Here is a 24,327-nt window from a genome sequence, read left to right as displayed (position 1 = left end):
GTATAGAAGTTCTTCTGTCAGTTTCTAGTTAGTTTTCCTTGAGAACTGTTCTACATGTAAATGTATTTTTGGCATGTTGGTGGGGGGGGAGTTAGCACTATGTTCTCCTCCTCTGCCATATTGATCCATCCTCCTTTTTTTGTTTCTTTGAAGCTAAAGCGTGTTTCCTTTTGACACCATATTGTTGGATCTTGCTTTTTAAAAAATCTAGCCTTTTTGATTGAATTGCATTTATATTTAATGTTAATATTGATATAGTTAGATTTATATCTGTCAGCTTTTTGTTTTCTATATGTCTCACTTTTTGGTTCATCTGTTCCTCCTTTACTGTCTTCTTTTGCATGATGTCAATATTTTGTGATGTAACATTTAAATTCATTTGATTTTTAAAAACTATATTTTGGTGATTTTGGTGATTGTTCCAGGGTTTACTGTAGAAATCTGGATTTTCAGAGTCTACTTCAGATTTATATTAATTAATTAATTACATTCCAGTAAGGTATTCATTTTTGAAAGTTATTTTAGCTGGATATAAAATTCTTGGCTGACAGTTTTTTTTCTCTGAGCCCTTTGAATGTGTTATCTTCCACTGCTGGTGATAAATCAACTGTTAATCTTATTGAGGTTCCCTTGTAAATGACCTTGCACATCTCAAGAGTTTCTTCTTTTCTTTGACTTTCAACATTTTTATTGGGTGTCTGTATGTGCAACACTTTATATTTATTCCTCTTGGAATTTGTTGAGCCTCTTGGATCTGCAGATTGATGTTTTTCCTCAAATTTGTGCCTAGAGAAGTTCCTTTAGCATTTATTATTAAACTGGCTTGGCAGTACTAAATTCTTTTAGCTTTTTCTTTTCTACAAAGCTTTTGCTTTCTCTGTCAAATCTGAACAAGAGCCTTACTGGGTAGAGTATTCTTGGTTGTAGGTTTTCCCTTTCATCACTTTAAATATGTCATGCCACTCCTTTCTGACCTGCAGAGTTTCTGCTAAAAAATCAGCTGATAACCTTTTGGGGATTGACTTGTATGTTATTTGTTGCTTTTCCCTAGTTACTTTTAATATTTTCTCTTTGTCTTTAATTTTGGTCAGTTTGATTAGTATGTGTTCCTTCTGGAGCTTATCCTATATGGTACTTGCTGTGGTTCTTGTACTTGATTTTCTGGTTTGTGTTTTTTTTCTCTTTTCATCTTTATTATTTTCTTTACTCTGTTTTTTTAAATTTTACTTAAAATTTTATTAAAATAGTAGTTGATTTGTAATATATTAGTTTCAGTTGTATAACACAGTATTTCAACATATATATAGATTATGCTCCCTTTAAAATTATTACACAATAGATGCAAACTATTGACTTTGGAATGGATAAGCAATGAGATCCTGCTGTATAGCTCTAGGAACTATGTCTAGTCACTTATGATGGAGCATCATAATGTGAGAAAAAAGAATGTATACATGTATGTGTAACTGGATCGCCTTGCTGTACAGTAGAAAATTGACAGAACACTGTAAACTAGCTATAATGGAAAAAATAAAAATCATTATAAAAAATAAAATTATTACACAATAATATCTATATTTCCCTGTGCTGTGGAGTATATACTTGTTGCTTATCTGCTTTATACAAGTAGTTTACAGCTCTTAATCCTATATCCTATGCTTAATGCCATAAAGTTTTTTCTAACTCATGCTTTAGTGGCATCCCACAAATCCTGATGTGTTCATTCACTCCGAAATTCTAGTTTTCCTTTTTATTTTTTTTTTCTTTAAGGCAGGACTTATTTAGGAATTTGTTATTTAGTTTCTAAATATTTTGGAATTTTTCAAGGGATTTTTGTTATTCATTTATGATTTAATTCTGCTGTGTCAAAGAACAGACTTTGTGTGACTTGAATCATTTTGAATTTATGGAGACTTTTTTTATGGCTAATAATATGGTGTACTTTGGTAAATGTTCTTTATGCACTTGAAAAGAATATGCATTCTGCATTTGCTGGATGTATCATGTTACTCCAGGCAAATTATTTGGTAGTGTTCAAATCTCCTGTATCTTTGTTGGCTCTCTGTCTAGTCATATATCAATTATTGAGAGTGGAGTATGGACATCTCTAATTATAATTTTAATTTTAAAATTTCCTGCAAAGCCTGGCCCAGAACTTTATAAGTGCTCTGTGATTGATGAATTCCCTCGGAGGGATTATGTCTCAGACTACTTTTATCCCAGCTCATAGTAGTGACCATTTTGGAAAAAATTGGCAATGAGATTTGTTACATGTATTTAGTTGGCTTCAGTTGTGTATTTGAAGGTTATATTCAGGTAAGGTGCCTTTTCAGTGAGAACATACCAGGCATTTACCTTTTTTAATCTATATCACTTGGAAAACAGAACATAAAAATCTGTTTGTGCCATCAAATGAGTCTGGAATTCAAAGTTTGATTCAGTTAAGATGCCATTGAGTTTTACTTTGACTAGGCATGTACAATAGACATTCAATAAAAATTTTTAGAATAAAGTCTTTAAAAATATGAAATAAACTCATATTTGTCACTAATATGTATCATTTATATTAATCTTGGGACTTTATCATTTAGATAACTTAACATGACTTTTTTTTTCTCCTCAGAGTCATAAACATTCCCTGTGTATAAGGCCATTTCTTCCCTATTTCAACGTGTCACATCAATTTGCTACCTTCGTTCTTAAAGGTTCTTTTGTAAGTAAATAAATGGAACTTTGATTTTGGTTTTGAATTAAGAATTTATATATTTTATCACAAGCCACCAGTTCTTAAGTAAAATCTTATATTACAAGCTATTAAGAGTTTGTATATGAATGGATAAATGTCTGATGTCAGTTGCCTGGTTTTAGTCAAACAGTACAGAAGCCACTAGGAGGTGATACTCTCTATAGCTTTGAAAGACCCTAACAAAAATCACTTGCAAGAAAGTTGGTCTTTTTGGTAGAGCATCACTTGTGTAGTCAAAGGTATTTTCAAACATTGTTCTTCATAGTACTCTGTACACAATAAAATGATAGAAGGATTCTTCTTTTTCTTTTTTTTTTCTTTTTTTTTTTGTCTTTTCTAGGGCTGCACCCATGGCATATGGAGGTTCCCAGGCTAGGGGTCTAATCGGAGCTGTAGCTGCCAGCCTACGCCAGAGCCGCAGCAACACGGGATCCGAGCTGCGTCTGTGACCTACACCATAGCTCACAGCAACACCGGATCCTTAACCCACTGAGCAAGGCCAGGGATTGAACCTACAACCTCATGGTTTCCTAGTCAGATTCCTTAACCCCTGAGCCATGATGGGAACTCTGATTCTTGTTATTTCTGTTAGATTTGAAAATACCGTGCCCCTTCTGACTACCAATTGCTTGAGAATTTTTTTTAATGCCAGAAATTTTACAAAACCTTTTTACATAGTTATGAGTATTTTTGAAGCAAAGGCACTAAAATCTTTTAGACGTTTGCCAGAAGACTGCAGCATTTATAGGAAATCAAGTATTTGCTTGAATAGTATCTTCCTACTTTCAACATATTTACTATTTAAGATTTGAGGTGGGCTTTTTGATAAATAAATTGCAGACTGTCATTGGTTCATTCTTGCTGGTACTGATTTTAGAAATCCTCAAAGAGGAGGTAACGAATCACTCAACCATGCTTTCTTTGTGTTTTCTCCCTTAGCGTGAAATACCAGAGCTGCAGGTGTGGTATACCAAACTTGGAAAACCATCTAAGAGATATCTTTTCAAACAACTGGATTCTCTATGGGTAGTTTTATTTATTTATTTATTTATTTATTTATTTATTTATTTATTTAGTCTTTTTTACTATTTCTTTGGGCTACTCCCGCGGCATGTGGAGGTTCCCAGGCTAGGGGTCCAATCGGAGCCGCAGCCCCCCACCTACGCCAGAGCCACAGCAACGCGGGATCCGAGCCGCGTCTGCAACCTACACCACAGCTCACGGCAATGATGGATCGTTAACCCACTGAGCAAGGGCAGAGATCGAACCCGCAACCTCATGGTTCCTAGTCGGATTTGTTAACCACTGTGCCACGACGGGAACTCCTCTATGGGTAGTTTTAAAATAAATTCCTATAGTAGCATTGCAACAGTAGAAGGAACAGAAATTTGAGTAGTTCATTAATTTTTAATTTCATAATTGATTTTATGGCTAACGCAAAACAGAGATGAGATTGTCACCAATTTTTTTTTTTTTTATATAGAAGCCCTCTAAAGAGGGCCGTGTAGTTTGGTAGGTGGGTTTGCTCTTGACGTTTAGTTTGTCCCCATGAATGGTACCATCACTTGTCTGCCCGTGTCAGAAACGTGAGGCTCATCTGAGACTGGCATCCCCAGTCACGCTTTGTATACCGCCAGTGTCAAGTGTAGACGGCTTCACCCATGTTTTCCTCCCACTTGCTCCTTAGTCTTCAGTCCATTGCTACGGCTCATTTCACCTCCTCGTTGTGTCTCTCTTGGATTTTGGAAGCTACCTTTTGCTTTTTCAGTCTCAGCACCACCCATCACACTGCTACTAGAATGGTTTGTCTGAAATGCAGATCTGACTTCTGTCAGTCCCTTGCTCAAAATGCCCCAATGCTTTTCCCCATGCATTCGTATCCCTTAGTGTAGTGTGCCACCCCCATTATCACCTCATGAGGTAAAAGGCTGCTTTCCTCTCTAGGTGATGTCCTTTTAAACTGGCCTCTCTTCACAAACGGAATTTCTTGCATTTTTCAGGGCATGGCCCGCCAAGTTAATTACTTCTGTGACTTTGCACATGCTTCTTCCTCCTCCTAGAATGCCTTCTGTTCCCATCTTTGTCCTCTTTTAAGACTCTGCCCAAGTGTTGCTTCCTCTGAAGCCTTCCTCACCGGTCTCAGGTCACCAACATCTAGGGATATATGCTAACCTAGTAAACACTTTTCCCACCACACTGAACTCCTTGAGGGTTGGGGCCCTGCCTTATGTAGCATTTTTGTCCTTGGTGCCTGCTCTAGAGCTTAGCACACAGTGGTTTCTCATCAGTAAATGTTTCAAAGGAAGAATTGGCCCATGTAAGCGCATCACTTCACGTAATTGACACAAATCTACTTTTTTAAGTTTTTTTTTTTTTTGGCTTTTGGAAGGTCGCAGGATAGGGGTAGAATCGGAGCTATAGCTGCCAGCCTACTCCACAGCCACAGCGATGCCAGATCTAAGCCACATCTGTGACCTACACCACAGCTCACAGCAACACCGGATCCTTGACCCACTGAGCAAGGCCGGGACCAAACCCACATCCTCATGGTTATTAGTCGGGTTCATTTCTGCTCTGCCACAACAGGAGCTCCACTAGTAATTATTAATGTTCTGTGAGTCACCCAATCACCATCAATGAGTGAATGTCAATTATGTACTAAACTTGAGAAAAAGAATAGTCTCTACTTTTTGTGCAACACATTGCTAGAAATAGCATAATAAAATTGATTTTCCCTATAGGAAAAATAATATCATTTGGGGTTCTTCCTAAGCCAGAATATGGTATATTTCATAGATATGACCAACAATTTATTAAAGCAAAGGTATTATATAAACTACTTTAATTCCCGATCTAAAAAAAAAGCTGCTCACATTTCATAAAGTGGACACATGTTTAGTCTACACCAATTATGCAAAGGATTTCAGTGTCTTCAGAGGTCTCCATTTACCACTGCACAGCTATGATGTAGGGAATGTTTCTCGTCAGTCACTCATGAGCTTAGAACTTTATAAACATCTCACCTAATCCTCACAACAGCCCTATAAAGTATATATTTTCCCCTCATTTTGTGGAGGAAGAGATTATGGCTTAAAGAGATTAAATCACCAAGAACATAAAAGTGATACAAACCTAACTTGCTAATGGAAATATCTACTGAACATATAATGAGTAGGACTTCTTTTCCTTCATAGTACAAGGTTAACAGCTGAGTCAACAGTAAGATTTTTGTGGATTTTTCTACCTTAGAAAGTCCTAAAGAACAAATAAGCAGAGCTCGTTGTTCCATGCATTGACTTTTTCTGGATGAAATTTAAGCTCTCAGGAGCTTAACAGTCTGATGGAGAAGAACAGACTCCTAGGAATAGATTCGGGGTCGTCTAGTCCTTCTTCCTTCCAGGAAGTGACATGAAGGTCTTTTCTAAAAAGTTTAACTACGTAAAATCTAAGTTAATTTAAGAAAAAAGATTCTGTGGGCCTTGATATTGAGCGTGTCCTTCACAAGTGGTTAGGAGGTTCTTATAGACATGAGTTTGGCTTTTCTTAAGCTTATTTCTTAAAAAGCTATTTAGCCCAAACGAGATGTGCCAAAAGCAGCTGCCCTGAACACAGCCATGTTTCTTTCTCAGCTTCTCGACAGCAGTGGCAGTTTCACACTAGAATTGCAAGAGGACGAGCTGTTCACATTCACCACTCTCACCACCGGAAACAAAGGCAGCTACCCACCGCCTCCAAAGTCCCAGCCCTTCCCCTGCGTCTATGAGGACGATTTCAATGTCGGTAAGCTTTCCTCCTCAGACTTAACGTTCCTTTTCAGCAGTAGCGGATGGATTTCTACCTGTCAAGCCCGCGCATGATGGAGTGGCTCTTTAGATTAGCTCTAAATCTCTCCATGGTAAACAGGACCTAATTTTTGTGTTACTTCAGGGTAAATCACAATTTGGGGGTCCTGTCTTTTCCAGTGCCCAGAAAAACCTAGAGGTTACTGTCGGAATGCATGGTACTGCAGACCTCACTTGACTTAAGGTGGGGTTACGTCCTGATAAACCTCCCGTATGTTGAAGATATTGTAGGTCAAAAATGCATTTAATGCACCTGACCTAGCAAACCTCGTAAGTCATTCTAGCCTACCTTAAATGTACCCAGAACACTTAGCCGAGCCTACAGTTGGGCAAAATCATCTAACACGAAGCCTATTTTTATAGTGAAGTGTGGCATATCGCATGTCATTTATTGAATACTATACTGAACGTGAAAAACAGAATGGTTGTCTGGGTACAGAATAGTTTATCACTTGTCACCCTTACCATGGCGTGGCTGACCGAGCTGTGGCCCACTGCTGCTCACTGCCACTACCCAGCATCACAAGAGGGTATCGTACTGTGTATTGCTTGCCCAGGAAAAGATCAAAATCCAAAATTTGAGGTACAGTTTCTATTGAATGCATGTCACCTTTGCACCATCCAAAAGTTGAAAACTTGTAAGACAGGGACCATCTGTAATTCTAACTTTTTCTGGATGAAATTTAAGATTTGTAGCCTTGCTACTGCCCTATTATTTCATGAGAGCCATTACTGACACCTTTTTTTTTTTTTTTTTTTGTGAGGAAGATAAAGTATTTCAATAGCTGTCTTTCCACAGTGCTAGCCACCTGCTTGTTAAGGGCAATTATGTCTTCCTTAGGTAATTCAGCTCATTTCCTACCCTCTAGCTATGTCTGGGAGTTTTATATTTGTGCTCTCCTGGTTTTCTAGGAAGATCTGTCCGTCCTAAAGCTATTAGATAAGGCGTGGATTATAGGTCATTTAGGAGAACTGTGTAAAAAGTTAGAAGCCAGGTCATTGCCGTTATATTCCCAGATCACTCAGTAAGTGACAAAACTTGTTGATGCTGTTGTCTGGCACAATGGACCTCACAGGTGGGGTTGGGGGCTCTGTCCTCTGCTCCTACATCTGTAGCTGTAGGAGAGAAGCAGGCCGGGAGGCTGCCATTGCTGGAGGGTGACTCAAACCTCATGTTGTTGCCTGGCTGCTTATTCCACCATGTTGGAGGCTCCCCATGCCCCCCCCCTCCCACCCCCGTCCCTGCCACAGGGTCTCAGCTCCCTTTCCCAGGAAATGATCTCCTGATGGCCCTGTGGACTGTGTCCTGGAGTCCTGTCAGTGAGCAGTGACCCTCAGGGGAGCTTGGTGTTTTGTTTCCTTAGGACTCTGAAGTGGCCTCATATATGGCTCATTAAGGTTGCCAACCATGAATGTCATAGCAACCTGTCACTCAGTTCTCTGCAGCAAAGGTAACTCCTCTTGGCCTTCAGTGGGAGAGGAGCCTATGGGCTATGGGATGTGCCTAATTAACAACATTGAAGAACTGCCAACACCAAAACTATTTATTTATTCCATGACCTGCAGACTAAAAGGCATTCTCACCCTTCCAGTCTAAAATGTAATGCTTTATGGGCTACAAGGGAAACTGAACACTAAAGTTAGAAACTATAAGCCAGGCTTTAGAACTACAGTTGACCGTTGAACCACGCAGGTTTGGACTGTGCTGGCCCACTTGCATGTGGATGCTTTTCAGTAGTAAATGTCACAGTACTCCAGACCTGGGGTTGGTTGAATCCAAGGATGTAGAGGAATGGTGGCTGTGGAGAGGTCAGCCATGAATTATATGTGGATTAATCCTTGCGCTGTTCTTCATGTCTGAAATGATGTGGTGAGTGTGAAAACCCTTGGAAAAGTGCAAAGTAGCTATAAAATATTAGGACTAAGAGTTCTCTTCTATAGCCTTCATCATTGTAAGACTCTTAGTTAATTTAATGAAACTAAGAAGAGATGGACAGATAGTTTAGGCCCCAAGCAGGGTTGTGCTCCATTTCAGAAATAAAAGAGAATTTGTTATTTGTAAATTCTGTATTTGATATAGTCAGCCTTTTCTTCTTTTCTTCTTTTAGGGCCGCACCTGTGGCATATGGAGTTCCCAGGGCTAGGGGCCAAGTCCGAGCTGCGGTTGCCAGCCTACGCCACAGCCACAGCCACGCCAGATCCAGGCTGTGTCTGTGACCCACACCACAGCTCACGGCAACGCCAGATCCTTAACCCACCAAGCAGGGCCAGGGATCGAACCCACTTCCTCATGGATACTAATCGGGTTTGTTACTGCTGAGCCACAACGGGAACTTCATGTGGTCAGCCTTTCCTCATGTCCTCTCAGCGGATGACTGTTTCCAGTGATGTAGACCTTGCTTTACGGATATTAGAAGTAGCACTCTCTCTTATTGAGCCCTTGCTTGATGCTAGCTCATGTAGACTCTTTATATACATTCTTTTATTAGTGCTCTTGTCCTGTTTCCCACTAAGAAATGAGGAAACTGGAGACACAGGGCAGTTAAGCAACTTAGCTGGGGAACTTACTGAGCTAGAATCTGAACCCAGGTCTGCTTATTCCAAAACTGATGATCTTGCCTCCTAAGCAGTTGCATGGGTTTTATATATATATATATATAGAAAGTCTGCAGGTCACACTGGTCATATTGATATTTAATAATGAGGCTATGATAAAAGTCAGTAACTTTTTATGAACCTAAACCCTAAACTCTGGTTATTAGTGTCATTTGCTTGTAAAGTTTTAAATAACTTTTCAGAAGTATTTAAAATGTACCAGAAAATAGGACAGATTCTATCAGGATTTGGTACTAAACAGACAGTTTATTGTGTTCTGGACAGATTACCCGTATTTTAGTGAAGCTCCAAACTTTGCTGATCAGACTGGTGTGTTTGAATATTTTATGAACATCGAAGACCCTGGAGAGCATCGCTTCACCCTGCGCCAGGTTCTCAACCAGAGACCCATCACTTGGGCCGCTGATGCATTCAACACCATCAGTGTTATAGGAGATTACAAATGGTAGGTAAAACTAATGTCCTTGGTGTAGATCTGGCTGAAATCACCTTGTCATGTTGTCGGACTCATTCTGAAACCAGGTCTCCTCCACAGTTGTCCCCGTCCAAGAACCTAATAGAATATCATAGTGGTGACAAACAGCCAGTTGTTTGGTTGCCTTGGTGCCTTTTCCTCAGATGTGCTCAATTTAATAGTAACTTTGCATGGTAAAATTAATTTTAATACAAAAATTGAGGACTTTTAGACCCAACTGTAATTTAACATTTATTTATAAACAGATCTTGTGATTTATGTGTCCTTGTTTTTTGTTTTTGCTGGAGATTTGATTTGTTGATCAGTGTTGCCACCTGGTGGATCTATACTAGAATTACAGTGTTTTAACCTTTGTAGAAAGTGTATTTAACCAGGTGGCCGTAGATGGCAAAAGTAAAAAGCAAATCGGCTTTTAGTTGGCTAGTGAATCCCACTCTTTTTTTTTTTTTAGGCATTGGATAAAGAGACCAGATGTATTTATTATCCACTCAAAATATAATGATGAAACCAAAACTTCACCTTCCCCTTGAAGTCAGTTATGGAATTCCAGTGTTTTGACTTATAACTGTTTTAGGGTTTTGTTTGTTTGTTTGTTTTTTGTTTGTTTTGTCTTTTAAAGGCTGCACCCTTGGCATATGGAGGTTCCCTGGCTAGGGGTCCAATCGGAGCTGTAGCTGCCATCCTACACCACGGCCACAGCAATGCCAGACCCGAGCCTTGTCTGTGACTTACACCACAGCTCACGGCAGTGCCGAATCCTCAGCTCACTGAGTGAGGCCAGGGATCAAACCTTCAACCTCATCGTTCGTAGTCGGATTCATTAACCACTGAGCCGTGACGGGAACTCTTTTTTTTTTTTTTCTTTCTTTCTTTTTTCCTTTTTAAAATTTTATTTTTATTAAAGTACAATGTTGTGCCAATTTCTGCTGTACAGAAAAGTGACTCAGTCATACATATATGTACATTCTTTTTTAAAATATTTTTCATTATGATCTATCGCAGGAGATTTGATATAGTTCCCTGTGCTATGTAGTAAGACTTTGTTGCTCATCCATTCTAAATGTAATAGTTTGCATCTACCAACCCCAAACTCCCAGTCAATCCTACTCCCTCCCCCTCCCCTTTGGCAGCCATAAGTCTGTTCTCTATGTTTGTGAGTGTGTTTCTGTTTTGTAGATAGGTTCATCTGTGCCATATATTAGAGTCCACATATAAGTGATATTATTTGGTATTATATGGTATTTGCCCTTCTTTTCCTGAATCACTAGTATAAGAATCTCTAGTTGCATCTATATTGCTATAAATGGCGTTTCATTCTTTTTTATGGCTGAATAATATTCCTTTGTATATATGTACCACATCTTTGTTCATTCCTCTGTTGATGGACATTTAGGTTGTTTCCATGTCTTGGCTACTGTGAATAGTGCTGCTGTGAACATAGGGGTGGTGTGTATCTTTTTGAATATAGTTTTGTCCAGATATATGCCCAAAAGTGGGGTTACTGGATGATATGGTAAATCTATTTGTGGTTTTCTTAGGAACCTCCAATAGTATTTTCCATAGTGGTTATATTAATCTGCATTCCCAACAGTGTAGGAGGGTTCCCTTTTCTCCATACCCTCGCCACCATTTATTATTTTAGGTGTTTCTTTTCTATTTTTTCTTTTAACTAGTATAATTCCATTGTGAAATATAAAACACAAGCATTTCAGATTTAGTGATAGTAGCTATTAGTGCCAGGTCTTCCAACAGGCATATCTGTGGCTCGGAAATTGGACAGAGAAGGGAAAATAATTCAGAAAGAGCCTTAAATTGTTTGTCTTTGGAATGCTGCAGAAAGTCTCTGTCCCTTCATATTGCCTTACGTCCTGTTATAAATCCAAATTGTAGTCCTTAGCACCAATGTAAGTCCTGAGAAACTTTCAGTTATCCAGCACCATGGAGGGTTACTAGGGCAGAGTAAAGAAATAGTGCCTAACTTAGGATAACTTTGGTGGCTTGTCTTTTTATTCAGCAGAAATGTTTATCCATCACCTCGGTACTAGACACTGTATCTGGATATTCTGATTGTGTCGGTGATTTCCTCACTTGTTTCGGATGGCCTTACTCTACGACAGGTGGCTGGGTTTAACTCTCTCAGGGACGGACCCTGTTATTTTGATCGCCAGTCTGGAAGCCAGCCACCACAGAAACGCTTTAAGGGTTTCTGTGACAACCCTTAGCCTCCATGCTCATGAATATCACAGAGGGCTCTCTCTGAAACCAAAATCTATTCTTTCTGGCTGGCACTCTAGAAAAATTGAGGGACTCTTTCATTACAGTAGAGGAATGAGATAGACCACCATCCAAAGATTAACCAAAACTCTTCATAACTTTGAAGATTTACAGTATTTAAATAGCAGTACTGTATCTTTCGTATTGCAGTGGATAAGAAGGGGGGAAGAGGAGTGTGGGGGAAAGTAGGGAGAGAAGGAAAGAGCAGCATATTCTGAAAGAAAAAGAAGTGGGGGATACCAGTTCTTCATGTCAGGAAAGGACTGTTTTTGTCTTTCTTAAGCCCCATTTTCACCCTGCTATTCCGCCACTCAGGAATATGCATGAACTCTGTCCTGCTACCAAGTCAGATCTATACTTCTGTATCTGACTTCCAAGACCCTTTAAAATATGGTCTCATCCTCTTTATTGTGTATATTTCCCATTGTCTCCTATCCTGGATTCGAAGTCATACCTGCTTGGAGATGCACACCATGTCCCATGTTCATGTCTGTTCTCTGGATGTGATGCATGTTTATTGCAGAGAAGGGGGAATGAAAACTGGGAAACACTGATGTGAGCTACCCAGAGCTGCCTTATGGCAAAGTGGCATCTTCTCTACCTATAGACTCTGGGAAACTGAGGCTCCAGCACAGGTTTGTTCAAGATCGCATACTTTTACTTATTTACTTATTAATTATTATTATTATTATTTTGCTTTTTAGGGCCACATCTGCGGCATATGGAAGTTCCCAGGCTAGGGGTAGAATCAGAACTGCAGCTGCCGACCTGTACCACACTCACGGCAACACTGGATCCTTAACCCGCTGAGCAAGACCAGGGATACTAGTCAGGTTTGTAACCCGCTGAGCCACATTGGAAACTCCCTATTTTTTACTTTTTAAAAGATGCTTTACTTCTCAAAAGGCTCATAATTTCAGAAGTATTAATATTATGTCCTGTCACACTTGAGTGAAGAGGTTTCTGTTTATTTTTATAGCTGCACCTGCAGCATATGGCAGAGGTCGAATCAGAGCTGCAGCTGAGGCCTACACCACAGCCACAGCAACACTGGATCTGAGCCGCATCTGCAACCTATGCCACAGGGAAAGTTAGTGTAGTTTATCCATCGTGCTATTCAAGTAGACCAGCTCTGCGTGTGCATAGTGCCATCAGTGTTTAGAATGGTGTTTATGGCAGAACTTCCTCCCCTGTGTTTAGATTTGGTTAAATATCCGCACAGGAATGTGAGTATAAAGGGTAGACTTTACCAAAGCTCCTTAAGACTTATCTTGTTCATGAACCTCGGTTGGGATCTGAAGACACTCACAAAATTATCTTTTGCTGCCCATACCTGAACTCTGCATCCTTTTGATCAACTTTGCTTGAAATACTGGCTGCTTTTTGTTCTCTCAGCACTTCTAAGAGATCATGGCTGTGGAAGACTAAGCTGCACTTTTGTTCTATTTCTTTCATTATCTGTAAAATAATGCCTGTGAGTTCTGATGCAGGAATCATTTATTCTGAAATGTGATATATAAAAAAAAATAGAGAAAAAATTCGACCTTCGCTCACTCTAACTCAAAAAGACTAAGTTTCCGGTGCAGACAGGATCTGTAGCACTTTTAAACTTCTGATGAACCAGCAAGGAGGTGGAAGATGTAAGGAGCGAGGCCGATCATAGTGGTTTCATGCTGCTGATTGTCTGCAGAGAAAAGCTCCCTCTGCTTGGAGACACAGGAGAGACTGGGCTTTAGTTACTTAGCATTCGCTTTTCCTGTCAAGTAGCCCAGCTTTGATTAAAAGATTCAGTGTGAATGTTCTTGATGGTGTGTACCTATTGCAGGTGCTTCTTTTCCTTTACATAGTAAAGGAAATTCACTGTGCAAAATTCACTGACAGGAGACTCTGAGAAATGTAGAAGTCCTGGCATTCTAGATCCAATTTCTTTTCATTTGCAAAACATACTGCTCACCATACTTAGTTCTATTTTAGATGAACTGCTTGTTTTATTGCTTGGCTGTATGCAGGCTTTCTAATTCTTTCCTATTTACAGTTAGCATTTGAGTAGGAGGGGAATTATTTTTAGAGGTTATGTTGGCTTGGGGCGGCCATATGATTGCTGTGGGTCTCTAGTAGCATTTGTAAAAGGAAGCCTGGAGCAGAGCTCATCGTGAAAGCGCTGGTAATTCCTGGTTGGCTGAATCTTTCCCCTCCTTTGTTATATTCCTGTCCGTCAATGATCCCCAAACCAGGGTTTTACTGCTTCTGTATAGACAGAGATGTTCTGTAGGGGAAAATGGTTCTCAAGGTGTGAGTCCCTGAGCAGCAGCGGCAGCATCACCTGGCAATTTATTAGACATGCAGATTCAAGGGGCCAGCCCTAGACCTGCTGAACTGGACTCTGTTGGGGGAGTGGAACCAGCAGACTGAGTTGAACAAAGCCCTCCAGGGTGATTTCAGTGCTGCTCAAGCTCGAAACCCCCCGTAGAATCAATGTAGCGTTGACTCTGTCTTTGCAGAGAAATAATTTTAGCTCTTTCTTCTAGGGTTTTTAAGTCTTGCTAGGTTCACATGTAAAAACTAGCCCCACAGTAGCTTTTGTTCCCTCGTCACTGCTTCTGTTGTTGACAGGAATTTAATAAACCCTTTTGAAAGTTCAGAATAATGTGGAAACTTATGTATTTCTAGAAAAAATAGCTTCTAATAATATTATACTCTTAGGATGAGAAGTTGTCTTATTTATAACTTACACTATAGATTTATAACTTAGACTATTTATAAATTAGACTATAGGAAATATAGTCTTAAAGAACTTGAAAACAGTAAATATTATTTTCCAGTAGTAACTCATTAAAAGAGGTAATGATATGACTTGACTTCAGTCATGCAAAACTTAAAACCATCATCAGCTAAGATTCTTGAATCCCACACCTGCTGTTATTGTGGACTTCATACCTCAATACACTGTAAACCAGCTATAACGGAAAAAATAAAAGTCATTTTAAAGGAAAAAAAAGTGTGAAAGCATGCATCTGTGAACTGAGCTGTTTGTGCTACGTAATTCAAGACGTTGTAATTAAAAGCACTAACACTTTCATTCTGCAGGTCCAATCTGACTATCAAGTGTGATGTGTACATAGAGAGCTCTGAGAAGGGTGGTGTGTTCATTGCCGGAAGGGTAAATAAAGGTGGTATTTTGATTAGAAGTGCCAGAGGAGTTTTCTTCTGGATTTTCGCAAATGGATCCTACCAAGTTACAGGTGATCTAGGTAAGTGGCCTCTTCCGTAGCACATGACTCACTGTGTAACACGTTGCTGTCTCTGCCTGTTACTTATGGGAGTGATGAAAGAGCCTCAACATGCTTGGACACCTGATTGGGATTCAACACATGCAAGCAAATGCCAAAGGATTCAAAATTATAATGCTTATTAATTGGCACAGAGAGAGGCAGCTCAATGAAACAGAAAACTGTGCAAAGCTTTTTGGATACTGTTGCGTTGAGCTAGGCTGTCATGGTAGGATTACCATAGATTGGGGTGAAGCGGTAGTAGTCAGGAGAGAACGCTTAGGAAACACTATGAATAAAAGCAGGACTGGAGTTCCCGTCGTGGCTCAGTAGTTAATGAACCCGACTAGTATCCATGAGGATGCAGGCTCTATCCCTGGCCTCACTCATTGGGTTAGGGATCCAGTGTCGCTGTGAGCTATGTTGTAGGTCACACGCGCTCCTCAGATCCCAAGTTGCTGTGGCTGTGGCTTAGGCTGGCATCTGTAGCTCTGACTGGACCCCTAGCCTGGGAACCTCCATATGCCACAGTGCAGCCCTTAAAAGACAAAAAGAAAAAAAATTAAATAAAAAAATAAAAGCAGGACTGTAAGAATGTTGCTGCTGTGCTTATGGAAATATAAAAGGAAGGATTGATTTGCTTAAAGTAAAGAAACTCTATTACCTAATTTAGTAGTAACTTGAAAACAGCTTGACTTTTCTCCTTCATCTTAACAGTCTTTGTCTCATGCACAATAGTATTTTATCTAGAATAGGTGCTTAGAATCTGTTCAGGTTGAATTCCGTCCGCTTCACTTTGGTTTGGGTACACATTGCTCTATTGAAACTAGGCCTTATCGGTGATGACTCTTCTTGATTTAACGTCTCTTGACGTTCATCCTCTATTAATAAGCAATCTGCTCTTCTATAGTTTCCTCCTCTTTGCCTCTTCCTAAGGTGGAAAGGGCTCCAGTAATAAAATAAGAATAAAGAGGGAGTAAGAAGGACATTAGAATAGGAATTGCATAAACATAGCACGACGGGCCTAGAAGGGACCGCACGTTTTCTGGTCTAAAACAGAGTGTCAGAGAGGGTAATTGCTTTGCCCAAGGTCTCAGAGTGAGTTAGTGGCAGAATTGGAACCAGGATTTTAAATCTGTGTCTTCAGTATTCCCTGCTCCATGTTTAAATTGCCCTTTGGACATCTCATCCTGGGCTTCTCTCAGACATTCAAATATAATACATTCAAAAACTAACTCATTATTTTGTCTCTCTAATTAATTCTCAGTGACTGCTGTTACCATGTAACCAGTTACACTACAGTAGTTTTTGTCTATTCTCACCCTCCACGTTCAATCCAATCAGATGTACATGTAAACCTGAACCCTACCTGCCAATGCTTCGTTGTCCATGGTTGATTTGTTAAATTTATTTCACTGGGTCTCTTGTGAGCTCATATATACTTAGTATATGACTCTAAGTAGGATCTCTCTGCATGTTGAATGCATGCCTGAATGAAGGATGTTTTGTTTTAAATTATTTGTAGATCTGGAAATGTTTATCTTGATTGAGGCTGACTTTGCTACCTAAAAATACACCTGAGAACCCCACTGAGTTATGTGATTCTGTGATTTAGATTTTAAAAATATATCAGTTAGGATAATCTTTTTGTGTTACAGCTGGATGGATCATATATACTTCAGGATATGCTGACATTAAAGCAAAAAAATGGTATACACTCACTTTAACTATTAAGGTAAGTATGGCTGTTGAGAATGCCTGGAGATAAAAGGTTCTTTTCTTGTGCCTTTCTAGCATGTTCCGTTATCAAATGAGAAGTGGGAAAGTGTGATCGGTAGTGGAACCAGGCTTGGTATGCTATGATACTGGCAAACCCCCTGTCCCTGGGATGATAGTGTGGGTCTGGATAAGCCCACATGAGAACCATCAGCACCAGCCTTTATCACCCCCACTGGTTTTAATTTTTTTTTTTCTGGATTCAGAAGTAATTGATGGATAAAGTCAATCATTGAACTGTTTTTTTTTCAAGGTTTCTTATATCAAGATTCTAATTGGAGCTGATAGGTATAAGCAAAGTCACATAAATTTGTTTGTGATGGTTAAGAAGGATTTGGTTTTCAGCTTTAAGAACACTTTTTAGAAGTTGGTTTCATGACTCTTTTTGTCAGAGAAGGTCCCAGGTTAACTATAGTATCATGGATATCTAAAAATATTAGTCAAAATTACTGGTTGATCATGAGTTGTTGGCTGATATGCTCCCAGGGGATGCTGTTTAGGGAAATTTTATAAAATATACAGGAGAGTCCTGTCATAATTCTGCTTAGGTTACCATGGAGATAAAAAATGGGGTTCAGATAACTTTTTGAACTTGTTCTTGTCTCTTACTCCACTACAGTGACAGTTCTAATTTTTCTGGCAGTTAACAATATGTACTGACTATCTGGTCTGAGTGTACTATAGTTTATTTGACTGTACCGCAACTGGTGGGCTTAACCTCACCCCCAGTTCTCCCCTTTTGCAGTAAACTGAGGCAGTAAGGGCTGGCTTCCCTGCAGGTGTGTATGTGAGGTCTTTTATGTGCTTCTTGGGGTACACATGTGCTGTTGTTTGTTTGGGCAGGTATTAGTTCTTGGAATTGGATTTTAACTTTTAACAGATACTGCCCTATTGCTAGCCAAATGGTATTAATTTTTATAGCAGTTATAAAAACTCATTTTATATTATATAATATTTAATTATATAAATATTTGACAAATATTAATATGTTCATTAAATATATAGTTAATATATAAATATTAATATATTGTATATTACAATACAATATTACATAAAAATTAATAAATATTTAATCATATAATGTACAGTAGATATATATGTTTGATTATATGATTAATTATAATTATATACAATATACATTATGCATAATGATTATATATAAATTCTATATATTTGATATTATATAAAATTAATAAATATTTGAATCAATAATTTGTAATTGTTAAATTGATAAATATCTAATTATAAAAATATGTAATTTTATATTTATAATATTTGATAATTGATTGATAAATTGATATCTAATTATAAAAATATATAATTTTATATTTATAATATTTGATATTATTAGTTTTTAAGTTTTTCCAAACTAATAATGATTTTTATTTCCTTAATAGCTAGGGAGGTTTCACATCTTACATTTATTGGCTATTTGTGTTTTTTTCTTCTCTGAAGTTACTCATTCACATTCTTTCCTCATTTATTTTCCTATTTGTATTGTCTTTTTCTGATGGATTTGTGTGAATTTATTACATATTCTGTAGTAACCTTTTGTCTGTTACATATGTCATAAATATTTTCTTCCATTCTTTCATGTGTATTTCCATTTTGCTTCTGGTATGTTTCATGAATAGGAGTTTTAAATTTTGGTATTATCATATATTTCACTTTTTTTCCATTGCTTTTATGTCATGTTTAAGGACTTCCCCTTTCCCAAGGCTTAGAACTTTTTTTTCCCCAAAAGCTAAACAAAGTTTAGTTTTTTTTTTAATGTTTAAGTCTTTTTAAAAAAATTTTTATTGGAGTATAGTTGACTTAACAATGTTGTGTTGCAGGTGTACAGCAAAGTAAATCACTTATAATATCTATACATATATCCTATGTTTAAGTCTTTAATCCATCTGGAATTTATTTGTGAATCATAGGGAAAAGAGCCCAGTATAATTTTTTTTAAACAAATGGATAGCCATCATCACTTATTACATAGTCTGACTTTTTGCTCATGATTTAAAGGCCACATTTTTGATACAACAAATCATCACATGTGTAGAGGTTTATTTCTGAACTTTTTTCTGTTCTTTAACTGGTTTGTCTGTTATTATCCAATATTCCACTTTAAGTTGTGTTTACATTCTAAACCATTTGGTTACATGGTTGACTCCCTTCCTTTCCTGATTGCCGTGTGTGAAATAGCGCCTATCTCACTTCCTGCCCCTTCCCTTCCTTTATTTTTCTCTGAAGCTCTTCTTACTTCCTGACATCATACGTATTCTGTTGATCGTTTGTGTGTTTGTTCTACTCCCTTCACTAAAACCAAGCTCTTTTAGTGACAGGTGTCTCTTTGTTTTATTCACTGCTGGCTCTCTTGAATTTACATCTTAGATCTGCTGGTTAATTGGTGCCTTTGGTTTTTAATCTTGTTATGTCGTAATATCTCTATCCATGAAATAAAAGAACTAAATGACGGCCCATTCCATTATAATTCTGTGACTTAAGAGCAGATTTTATTTTGGTTCCTGGCCTAGTGCTTTGGATCTTTAGCTCTTCATCCTTCGACATGAGCAAATTTGAAAAGTAGCTGGAATGAGTATGCTGTGAGTGTATGCTCATAAGCATGCTGTAGTCATTACAGGCATGCTGTAGTCATGACAGGCATGCTGTAGTCATGACAGGCATGCTCTAGTAATGATAAGCATGCTCTAGTAAGGATAAGCCTGCTCTAGTAATGATAAGCATGCTATAATAAATCATAAAAGCTGTGTGCCAGGCCTTAACTAAGTGGGAATAGCATCTGTCTGAGGAAGACCTTATTTGTATCTGTCTCTGTCAGTGAGCAGTCAGTTGTTCCTGTGGATATTTCTCTCTTCCATCTGCCCCCTCCCACCCTGCCCCACTCATCAGTTTAGCTGATGGTTATTTTTATTTATTTATTTATTTTTGTCTTCTTAGGGCCGAACACGTGCCATGTGGAGATTCTCAGGCTACGGGTCTAATCGAAGCCGCAGCTGCCAGCCTACATCACAGCCACAGCAATGTGGGATCTGAGCTGAGTCTGAGACCTACACCACAGCTCGTGGCAGTGCTGGGATCCTTAGTCCACTGAGCGAGGCCAGGGAGAGAACCCTCGTCCTCATGGATACTAGTTGGGTTCATTTCCACTGAGCCATAATGGGAACTCCTAGTGGTTACTGTTTTTTTAATTTAAGAGCAGACTCTTGATATGGCTTTGAAATGATACTCTCCACATGAGGATAAAACAATAAAACTAAGGTTAATTACTGCTCTCCCGGCTGGGCTGAGGCTCTTTAATGAAGACCTTAAATAAACATTCTGGCCGTAGCAGTCCTGTCTCAAGAGCTGGTGGCTCTCAGCCACAACACATATACAGCTACTTGTAAATAACAATTTTTTTTATTGTAGTGAGCTTTTGTCTAAAATTTTATCAAAATGCTATGAAAAGTGTTACATTTCCGTAGGTTTTACGTTTTGTTTCAGTGGAGTACAAGAAAATATTGAGGTATTCCTTGTACCTTGGAAACTGTATAAATGGATAAGAATTTCCTCTGAGAAAAAATTTTCCTGTATTTCAAACTTTTGCTCAAACGTGTGGAGTTGTTTGGCCGTGGTGAGTCTTAAGTGAGAATTATATCTGTTGCACTGGGCAGGGGGCCGTCCATTGAGAAACAGACCTCGGATGGTCCTCTCATGTGTCTTGAAGGGATGTGTTTCTCCCCACTCCAGGGCGGTTCCTCCTCCGGCACGCTGAATGGCAAGCTTCTCTGGAAAAATGTCTCAGTGAACTTCCCGAAGAACGGCTGGGCCGCAATTGGGACGCACTCCTTTGAATTTGCCCAGTTTGACAACTTCCGTGTGGAAGCCACATGCTAACACTCAGAGAACGCCATAGAACACTCTGGATTTTCTTTCTTTTTGATTTTGGTTTAGAGCCAGTTCTTGTTTTGACGGATCAATATATGAGCCATTTGGAAGTTAAACATAATGAAGCGAAAAATATATTTTTGCTCGAAACCGATGAATCTTTAACATGATCAGGTCTGTCCTGCAGCTAGAATGCTGCGTCCGCTTGTCTGATCCTTAGGAGTGGTTTTCGTCTTCAGACCGCGCAGCCTTGTTTTAATGCTGAGGTCGCTCCTGACGTCTTATTTGCACGTGATCATCACTGTGATGTATTTATTCATGTTGACCGTGTGTCTGAGTGAGCTGTGTCCTCGTCGTGGGTAATTCTGTCATGGCAGGAAGCCGAAGAACACTGGAAGTGCTGCTCTTTGAAAACTACTTCCACATGTTGTGCTTACACTCTAAAAAGTATTTTTTCTTTCCCCTTTTTTTAAGATGATGCTTTTGAATTTTATATTTGATGAATGGGATGATTTGAAAGATGCTTCATTAATCAACTACCTCTAAAGCTATTTGTACACTAATAAATGTTAGTGGATTAATTGGGTTATCTGCATTTTTTAATTCTTTCGGATCCAACGTTTAGTCTTGTGACCCTTACGACTCTCGGTGAATGTTTTCCCAGGTGGCCAGTGCTGTAAGTGGGCCCAAAGGTAAGGCCGTAGCAGTTTTCTTATGTCTCGTTTCACTGTGCCTTTCATGGCCCGTCTTCTCTTGAGGCACGGGAGGCAGACTGAAATAGCTAGTGAATACTTTTATCTCCTTGTGCCTGGGAGAAGAGGAACAGTTCATAGAGTGGGATCATCCTCTAATATTTTGTGTGGTTAAATGCATTTATTTCTGTAAAGTACTTACATTTAAGTAGGGTGCAGTATAATTTATATCTAATCATTAGTGTACCTCTTAGAAATAGCTCAGTTATTCATGTCGGTAAAGTAAATTCTGGAATTATTTATCATGAAACTTTAAAACTTCCTTGAACCAATTCTGCAGTTTTGGAATTGGCAATGGTTTCAGGTAGGCTAAATTAACATGAAGTTTTGTGTTACTGTTCAGACAAGAAGGTAAATAGTCGAATAAGTCAGGTTACAGAGGAAACTTTAAAATTACAACCAAATCTAAGTGATTTCCTGTTGAGGTCCCTACATATTTTTTAAAATTAATTTTATTGTATAATTTACATACAATAAAATATTCCCATTTTCAGGGTACAGTTCAGTGAGTCTTGATAAACAGATACACCCATGTAATCAAGACCCCAACCAAGACAGTGAACATTTCCGTCACTCCAGAAAGTTCTCTCGTACACCCGTATGGTCATTTCCTCTCACCTCCACCCTCATCCAAGGCCACCCTCAACCTGATCTCCATCACTATAGACAAGTTTTTTGTTCCAAAACATTACAAAAGTGGCCCCATACACTCTGTACTCTTTTATGAGTCATTTATTTTATTCAGCATAAAGTTTTTGAGATTTGTTTCTGTGCTGTGTCTATCAGTGATTTGCTCCTGCTTTCGAAGAGTAGTCCATTGTAGGGGACTTTCACGATGTGTTCCCCTGGTTTTTGGTGTTACAGATGAAGCTGTTATGAACTTTTGTGTACAAGTCTATGTGTGGATGTGTGTTTTCATATTTTATCAATATTTATCATTATTTTATCATATTTATCAATACCGAGTCGTGAAATCGATGGATATTTTGGGAAGTATGTTTAACTTTATAAGAAACCGTGACTGTTTTCCAAGATAATTGTATGATTTTACACTCCCATTGGAAATGTTTGAGAATTTCACTTGCTCTGCATTCTTGTCAATGCTTCCTCCTGTTATTCTTTCTAAGTTTAACCCTTTCTCATGAGTTTGTAGTAGGTGCATTAGCTGCTGAGCATCTTTTCAAGGGCTTATTTGTCATTTGTATGTTTTTGTGAAATGCTTGTTCAAATCTTGTGCGCACTTAAAAAATGCAGTTCCCAGAATTCCTGTTGTGGCTCAGCAGGTTAAGAACCTGACATAGTGTCCATGAAGATGCGTGTTCAGTCCCTGGCCTTGCTCTGAGAGTTAAGCATCCTGTGTTGCTGAAAGCTGCAGTGTAGGTCAGAGATGCAGTTTGGATATAGCTTTGCTGAGGCTGTGGCCTAGGCCTGCAGATGCAGCTCCGATTCACCCGCGAGCCTGAGAACTTCTATATGCTGCAAGCGCAGCTGTAAAAGCAAAAAAAAATTGGGGTTTCTGTCTTACTGTTGAGTTGTAAAATCTCTTTATACATTCCAGGTACAATTTTTAAAATCAGGTATGTTTTGTAAATTTTTTCCAAGTCTGTATCTTAAGAATACAACATTTTAATTTGGAAGTCCAATTTATATTTTTTCATTTTATGGTAGATTTTTTTTTTTGGAATCCTAAGATTCCAAAACAAGAATTTCCTTGTCCTTTGTTTTCTTCTAGAAGTGTAATATTTTTAGTGTTTTCATTCAGGTCTGTGATCTACTTTGCATTATCTTTTTTTTTTTTTTTTGCTTTTTAGGGCCACACCTGCGGCATATGGAAGTTTCCAGGCTAGGGGGCAAATCAGAGCTGCAGCTGCTGGCCTATGCCACAGCCACAGTGTTGCCAGATCGAAGCCATACCTGTGACTTACACCACAGCTCATAGCAACTCTGGATCCTTATCCTACTGAGTGAGGCCTGCAATAAAACCCACATTCTCATGGATACTAGTTGGGTTTGAAACCTGATAAGCCACAGTGGAAACTCCCTGCATTACTTTTTAATACATGATAAGAGGTGTGGTGAGTCTCTTTTATTTCTGATGTTGTTGTCTTATTGCACTAGTTGGGACTTCCAATATAAGGTAGGAAAGAAGGAGTAAGAGCAAATGTCCTTGCCTTTTTCTTGATCTTACGAGAAAAGTGTCTTTCATTGTTAAGTGTGATGTTAGCTATAGAATTTTTTTTTTTTTGGTAGATCCCTTTTATCCAGGGAAAGTTACCTTCTTTTTCCAGTTTTCTAAGAATTTTTTTATGAATAGAGATTGAATTTTTTACATGTCTTTTCTATACCTAATAAGACAGTTGTATGATTTTCTCCTTTATTTTATTAAGGTGGTATATATCACATTGATTGATTTTTAAATATTAAAACAATTTTGCATTCCTGAGATACACATTATGACCAAGTAGAGTTTATTACCCTGTTCATATAGTAGTACTGAATTTGATTTGCTGGCATTTGGTTAAGGGTATTTGTGTCTATGTTTACATGGAATATTGGTCTAATTTATTTTCTTGTAATGTTTTTGTCTGGTTTTGGTAACAGGAAGATGCTTTATAAATCAGCTGGGAAGTATTCCTTCCTTTATTTTCTGAAAGAGTTGGTGAGTTTCTTAAATTTTTGATGCAGTTGATGGATTCCT

The 24,327-nt window shown here is 38.5% G+C and overlaps 1 protein-coding gene across 4 annotated transcripts in view; it reads left to right on the top strand.

Annotated features, from left to right (window-relative positions):
* GALC (galactosylceramidase) overlaps positions 1 to 21,458 on the top strand; it is a 67,421-nt gene extending 45,963 nt beyond the window's left edge. For 3 of the 4 annotated variants that reach the window (XM_047795822.1, XM_047795826.1, XM_047795824.1), the window contains 7 exons: positions 2,624 to 2,713; positions 3,686 to 3,772; positions 6,376 to 6,526; positions 9,469 to 9,649; positions 15,041 to 15,204; positions 16,881 to 16,957; positions 20,740 to 21,458. In XM_047795822.1, coding sequence (XP_047651778.1) covers positions 2,624 to 2,713; positions 3,686 to 3,772; positions 6,376 to 6,526; positions 9,469 to 9,649; positions 15,041 to 15,204; positions 16,881 to 16,957; positions 20,740 to 20,886 — 897 coding nt within the window. In that variant the 3' untranslated portion in view covers positions 20,887 to 21,458. Of the gene's footprint in view, positions 1 to 2,623; positions 2,714 to 3,685; positions 3,773 to 6,375; positions 6,527 to 9,468; positions 9,650 to 10,130; positions 10,225 to 15,040; positions 15,205 to 16,880; positions 16,958 to 20,739 lie in introns of those variants that run through there. The other variant, XM_047795823.1, reaches the window with a different exon arrangement.
* The last annotated feature ends 2,869 nt before the right edge of the window (positions 21,459 to 24,327 follow it).

Source organism: Phacochoerus africanus, chromosome 9 (assembly GCF_016906955.1).
Source record: "Phacochoerus africanus isolate WHEZ1 chromosome 9, ROS_Pafr_v1, whole genome shotgun sequence".
In the NCBI taxonomy this organism is placed as follows: Eukaryota; Metazoa; Chordata; class Mammalia; order Artiodactyla; family Suidae; genus Phacochoerus; species Phacochoerus africanus.
This window is presented reverse-complemented; position numbering and strand designations above follow the sequence as displayed.